Source organism: Papilio xuthus, unplaced genomic scaffold (assembly GCF_000836235.2).
Source record: "Papilio xuthus unplaced genomic scaffold, Pxut_1.1 DF827756.1, whole genome shotgun sequence".
In the NCBI taxonomy this organism is placed as follows: Eukaryota; Metazoa; Arthropoda; class Insecta; order Lepidoptera; family Papilionidae; genus Papilio; species Papilio xuthus.
In genome coordinates, this window is record NW_013530893.1 from 2,632,405 (window position 1) to 2,639,748 (window position 7,344).

Genomic DNA, 7,344 nt, shown 5'->3' on the forward strand with positions numbered 1-7,344 from the left:
ATCACGCTTAACTTAGGGTAGGCTCCGAGCCCCTCGGTGAGGACGTATAGTGAGATGATGATGATGAATTTCAACACACGTAAGCGGCAGCAAATAACTGTGAAAACTTGTCTTGTACGTGCATGGTAATTAAAATATATTTGATTGTAAAAAAAGTTCTTTTGTTTTCAGGTACTAATTGAAGAAACTGTCAAAATGTGCCAGATTTGCTACCAGCGTTAAATTTGCAGGAACAATTTTAATTAAATCAAATAAATAAAATCCAAAAAAAAGCATTCACATCGCAACTATCTAATGGCTGCTAGTCGAGTTCTTAACAAAAACCAAATTTGGCAATTAATCATTATTTGCAGCTATCGTCGGTGGCGGCTTTGTAAGTCGAGAATGCTACCTGACAAAAGAATATTCCAAACTTGATTTAGCTTGATTATTGAAGGTTTAACCTTTTACAGACTGGATATATTGAAATCAATGCATGGTAAACATAGGACCACGAAGACAGTAACCGGTACCCCATTCAGGGAGTCGTATGGCGGCAAAAGGTTATAAATTCAATCGTTCACAGCCTAGCTTTGTTACTTTACCTTCGTGTCTTCTCATATTCATATATTTGGCGTTGCAATTAGATTTAGCGTTCGCGTCATACGATTTAGATGACATTTATCTCTCTGAACTCAATATTACCAACTTGAACTCGACAATCAACTGGACATTAGTAGAAAATACAACAACAATAGTTAGAAATTCACATATAAAACATTCAAAATATTCAACATCGGTGACTATTCTTCTAGCAATAATTTTCATGATAGTTATATTCGGTACTATCGTGGGGAATATTTTAGTTTGTGTCGCCGTGTGCTTGGTGAGAAAACTAAGAAGACCAAGTAATTATTTGATAGTTTCTCTTGCGGTGAGCGATCTGTGTGTGGCTACAATGGTAATGCCAGTAGCTATGATATATGATTTACTTGGTACTTGGCCTTTTGGACCTGTAGTTTGTGATTTCTGGGTCTCAAGTGATGTATTATCATGTGCTGCCAGTATTCTTAATCTCTGCATGATATCTGTTGACAGATATTACGCTATAACAAAGCCATTAGAATATGGTGTTAAAAGAACTCCTAGAAGAATGTTATTCTGTGTATTTATAGTTTGGATGAGTGCAGCTTTCATATCCCTTCCTCCAGTATTAATATTAGGTAATGAGAAGACGGAGACGAGTTGTTCTGTATCTCAGAATCAAGGGTATCAAATTTATGCTACTTTCGGTTCATTTTATTTACCACTAACTGTAATGGTTGTGGTATACTATAAGATATTTAGTGCAGCTAGAAAGATAGTAAAGGATGAAAAACGAGCACAATCACATTTAGAGACGCACTGTTATTTGGAGATAAATGTAAAGAATGGTGGCGCGACAGAAGCGAAGCTATTGGATACTCAAGCACCACAGCCGACGAGAGGATCTACTGCTAGCACTAATACTATGGTAAGGTTTTATCAATTCACAATGTTATTTTCTATCACATTAAATTTCAATCAATCATCATCAACCCGGAGCTTACCCTAATTTAGGGTTGACTAGGCAATAGTCAACCACGCTGGTCAAGTTCGGGTTGGTTGACTTCACGCATATGTTTGAACCCCTTGTCAGATGTGTGCAGTTTATCCAACCTGCACATATCGAACAACGAAGTTTTCTTTCACCATAAGAACGTCGAGTTAATGTGCACATGATAAAATTAAAAACACATTGACGGGATTCGAACCCAGGGCCTGTAGTTTGCAAGTCAAATGATTAACCCCTTAGCCAGCTATGCTCTACCTTAAATTTACTAATTTATAATTTGCACTTGCGTGGTACACTATTCATGAAAAAACAACTAACCACCAAATTCTTTCTTGTTTCTAAATAATTTTATCCTTTCTCCCTTTACAGTGCAGCTCCGAGAAAACAGAAAGTTCGATTGGCAGATGTTTCACTGGACAAAGGAAATCAAACGAATCACAATGCCCTATGTTACACACAAGAACACCGAATAAACCAATCCATACTATAAACAGACCACCTGCAAATGTTGAAAACCTACGTGATACAAAGAGACAAAGCAAAGACGGTAGAAGACGTACATCATCTGAAAGTACACACAAGTTAACTACGAGTAGAATTCGTTCTTCTTTATCAAATTTTGCTAATAAAAGTCATTTAGCTAAAGATTTGCTACATCAATCACATTCACCACATCAGAAAAAGTTAAGATTTCAACTTGCTAAAGAACGTAAAGCTTCGACCACATTGGGGATTATTATGTCTGCCTTCATAATTTGTTGGTTACCATTCTTTGTATTAGCCCTTATAAGACCATTCGTTAATGAAGATACAATACCAGATGCCGTCAGTGCGTTATTCCTTTGGTTAGGATATGTCAACAGCCTTCTCAATCCAATAATTTATGCAACATTGAACCGAGATTTTAGGAAACCGTTCCAAGAGATATTATTCTTTAGATGTTCTAATTTGAATCATATGATGAGAGAAGAATTTTATCACAGTCAATACGGAGACCCAGATCAACATTATTGTGTAAATCCATCCAAAATACAGAACTACGATGAAGGTGTTGAAATAGTTTCGGCTGTAGACAGAGAAGAAATAAGGGCTTCAGAAAGTTTTCTATGATTGTCAACTCAGGTCGAAGTTAAAGACCTTGATACTGTGATCTAATTAGTATTAAAAACAAAAGAACAATATGAAGTACATAAGATAAAATATATAGCACGCGAAGATCTGGTGTATAGTATAAACATTTTGTTTTCCTTATAACTAAGAATATAAAATAAATTAACTTAGATTAACTTAGATTAAATTCTTGTAGATTTATGTTATTCATTCAATCGGTACTGGTACAACGGATTTAATAATATTGTAAGCCTAAAATTTGTAATACTTCTTTAAGTACGTAATAAGCTTATTGTAAATATTCTAATTGTTTTTAGTAGAAAATCACTTTGTTAGAACACTGTTTAATTTATTCATAAAAATGTATAGTAACTTTGATTAAATCAAGCAACTGCCTTTAATTTCAATTTTAAACATCCTACTGAGAAAATAAATAATTGTTTTATAACGATCATATTAATGAATAAAATTATTTTATTTTAAATATTGAAATGATATTATCGAGTACCCTATTTATAACATTTATCATTAAATTAATTATGTAATGAATAACTCATTATTTATTAATTAATTTAATGATAAATGTAACTTTGTTTGGTAACTTTCATAAAACTAATACAACGTAGTCTAAAATTGTACTAACATTAAATCGGAACATATAGTATTTCAATGTTTGTGATAGTAGTTTGTAGTTGAGTTTATTGTTTATATTTAGCTTTGTTAGGATTTGTTTTAATTAATTATTGTAATTATTAAGTTGTATGAATTTATTTTACATCTTACGGTCTATTATAAATAAATATTAATTGCTGGTTTGGTTTATAATATCAAATTATTTGCGTGTTTTAATATAAATTGAAGTTACGTTTGGAATTTAAAATATCGAGACTGATATGTATTAATAGGAAGAAAATCCGAAAATGAGCCAGTGTATTGACTCAACACTAACATTACTAACATTTACGTCGTTTATGTCCCCCTCACATTCATTCTGACACGGGACTTTGTAACGAAAGCACGTCATTCGCGCCAAAGGATTTTAAATAATAAATGTCTAAAAGTATGTATGAGAAAATAACTAAAATACATCGTAAATGCAAAGAAATTTATCTAAAAAATTGTGGTTCAAACAATATTATTTCACATACGCATATTTTTTATTTGTAATGTAAATATAGATTTTAATGACTACTATAAGGCATATTTAATATCCAACTTTATAAATTAGATTTAGGTTATTATAATTTAATATATAAGAGAAACAATAATACGATTAAGTACATAAGAAGTAAATATAACAGGTACCGTGTGGGGAAACTACGCTTGGAGAAAAAAAAACTTCATTGTTAAATTTGATGTCTTGATTGATTTTTCTTTGGTGTAGTTTCTTAATTTGCTATAAAGTAATATAGTGTAGATTGTATTAGACTAATATTTTAAGATTACATGTAAATATAATTTAATTCTACAGAATTTTTTACAGAGATTATCTTTAGGATTGTAAAATTAGTTAGTGGGTGAAATTTAACCTTTTTTTGTAATCTTATTTGTAATTAATTTAATTAAACATAGAAATTTTTTTATCATTGACCTTTGTATAAAATATTTCATCGGTGCAGTAACTTTGTCTTGAACAAAAAACAATCGGAATAACGAATTGTATAGCGATATCATTAAAACGTTATTCTTAGACTACTCATGTATAGAATAGTGTGTTATAGAATTTCTTGCATTATGTTGTGTGTATACAAATTTTATTTATTCCGTTATTATGTTAGTAAGTTTCTTCTCTAAATAAAAAAAAATAACTATCATGTGAACAATATATAATATTAGATATTCTTTCTTTAAAATTGAAATAATACATTCTATGCTTTACATTTGTATATTTACATAAATAAAACACTATTTAAATAAAAATGCCGAGCAATGATTTCTAAGGATTACTTCACTACTATATAACTTTATTTTACAATTTAGTAACTCTGAGAAACAACTTAAAAAACAAGCTTACCCAAGTACACTATAAAGCATATAAACTCAGTTTACCACAACAAATTACTGAGAGATTCCATTGCACGAAAACCTATACAAAACATACGATCTCTTAAAGATAATAGAAAGAAATATGTTTCTATACATGCATTTAAACAGAATTTAAAGAAGCGATCTCCTAAACTTTGTAACACTTTTTTGTCTGAATTTGTCTTTACCGATGTAATGGTATAAAAAATTCTCATCTGTTTAATAGAAATTTTATGAACTTGACTTTTGTAAGATTGAAAATAAGAAATGTTGTAACTGTAAAAGTAAGATTTATTTATTGTTAATTATTTAATGAAATTATCATTAAAATAAAAATCATGTTTAAAGAATTTATCAAAAATAAGTATTATAATTTGCCAAAGACTTGTGTAGTACTATTATTTAATTATATTTTTATTACAAGACCATACAGTGATTAAAATTTTGTTTACGTATTTATTTAAAATGTACATAAATAATACTAAATTAATAATATAATTTTTATCTATAATTTATTAAAAAAATGTGTAAATATAAATGAATATTTGTGTAGTTTTGTGCCATTTATAACTTTGTAGTAAACAAACATATAAGAAAAGGAAAAAGAGATGAGAAAATATGTTTATCCCATTTCAAAGAATTAGAATTAATCTTAATCAGGTAAACGTTAAAACGTAATATTTCGGCGGCCACTGTTCTATGAAGTATTCTCATAATTTTTTTCTTTGGAAATTGTTAAAAAGATAAAGTGTTTTCCGGAAAATAGTTTGGAAATAACAAGTTTTAGCGTGAAATGTTTTATCCTTGAAATATTAACGCTTTCTTTTGGAACAAATAATTAATGATTCTGTGGTGAAAACTCAGGGTAGATAAACTTATTACTCGTATCAAATAGTATTATAAATATTTGAATTGTTGTAGTCTGATTATTATTTTGGGGTAAAAGATTCTCGCATTTTTTACGAAAATTGAAAACATTTTTTTACTTACAGACTTGAAAAGACACATCGCAATTTTATTTCCAGCTTGCGTTGCATTTTTACTAAATAATGGCAATGTAAAATTTTCCTAATTTGAATTTGGTATTATCTCCTTTTGGAATGAAATTTTTAACGATACTAAAACCAGCCAGATAAAAATAGTAAAGCCAAAAAGACTTTATTAAAAGTTCATTCATACTACAAGCGAAAAAACTTTTTCCCCAACCTATTATCATTACTTTTGCCTATTTTATTATTTATTTCAATTGTACGTTACTTTTATGTACTAAAAATCATAAATTCACTTTTAGATTTAATAAAATTCTTTATAAATTATTGTAAATGTATTTTTCTTATAGTAGTATCAAAAAACAGTGAAATAAAATACATTACTATACCAAAAATATGCAGTTTAATTAATATTTTAACACAACATAAATAATCATAAAAAATACAAGATAAAAAAAAGTTTTTTAATATAATAGCATATTTACAAAGTACAAAATTCATGTCTTAAAAAAAATAAACACGAATCATGTTCAAAAATAAATCTACGTATAACACCGAAATTCTACTATCGTTACATTTGAGCATAGTATATCGTTGTCTCTATTGTTTCATCGAGAATGAGAGAGATGACAACAGTATTTTAAACTACAAGACACTTGAAGTCAACAGTCAACTGTTTAATAATCCACGTGTCTAAAGATGAACAAAAGATGTAGATTTAAAAATAATTTCCGAATAATTTCAGTGTATATCTTATCTAAAACAAGTCTACGTGCTCCTTGCTAACATTTACTTTGCGTATCGCCTTGAACTATACCCATTGTTTTGCTTTGTGAGCACAATAACACAATAGAAGACTCGTTTTCACGGTACGTTTGTAAATCTGTATTGAAGTTGCATTATAAACGAGATATGAAACAATACGTGTACCGAATGAAAATGTTATACGTATAATATAAATAACTTCAATCATATTAATATAATTATAGCTGTCCGTCCGCGCGGAATTAGTAAAAAACATTATTGTATGCCAAATCAGCGAGATCCGTTGAGCCGTTTTGGAGATACCTTCAAACAAACATCCAACCATCCATACATGCATCCGTCTAAACATTCGCATATATAATATTTGGAAGATTTTCAAATTTTGTTTAAAATCATATTTATTAAATTATTTCGCAGATCACTGTAGGATTAGGTATTAAAGAGGTGGACAGTTTGCGTCAAATGCGTTGCTCACTGGCTATTAAGAAGGTAGGTAATTTTAAAATTCGAATCATCCAGATAGAGAATTTTGTGGTTTAATATTGTTTAGAAAATTATAAATTCCCATTTACATTTGGGGCTGTCTTTGCAAACCATTCGCCGTAAATTTGTCCTTGATTTTGTATAAATTATATAATAGTAAATATGTGGTTTAAATTTAACTGTATTCAATTTCCAGTATCAACTTTAAACTTTCACAAATATCACAAGAAAACTTAAGGAGTTAAACAAAATGCCAATTATAACTTTCTTTTGTTTTGTGAAATATATCAGAGGAACTTCAAAACACATTTAATAAACTTCGGCAAGACGAAGACGAAACAAGTTTTATCTTGTAAAATACTAAAGTTTTCTATTTATAATACTAGGATAAAACTTAAC

The 7,344-nt window shown here is 29.2% G+C and overlaps 1 protein-coding gene across 1 annotated transcript; it reads left to right on the plus strand.

Moving 5' to 3' along the window:
• The first annotated feature begins 205 nt into the window (after nt 1-205).
• On the plus strand, nt 206-2,783 carry LOC106116198 (5-hydroxytryptamine receptor 1). Its single transcript, XM_013309954.1, has 2 exons — nt 206-1,492; nt 1,943-2,783. Exons 1-2 carry the CDS (start codon nt 530-532, stop codon nt 2,681-2,683), a joined length of 1,704 nt encoding a protein of 567 aa, XP_013165408.1. The 5' UTR covers nt 206-529; the 3' UTR covers nt 2,684-2,783.
• The last annotated feature ends 4,561 nt before the right edge of the window (nt 2,784-7,344 follow it).

What these genes read in the sequence shown, in the direction of transcription:
- LOC106116198 (XM_013309954.1), top strand. Translation starts at nt 530, where the DNA reads ATGGCGGCAAAAGGTTATAAATTCAATCGTTCACAGCCTAGCTTTGTT. An exon ending in CTGCTAGCACTAATACTATG is followed by an intron (nt 1,493 to 1,942) that starts GTAAGGTTTTAT and finishes CTCCCTTTACAG; the next exon opens with TGCAGCTCCGAGAAAACAGA.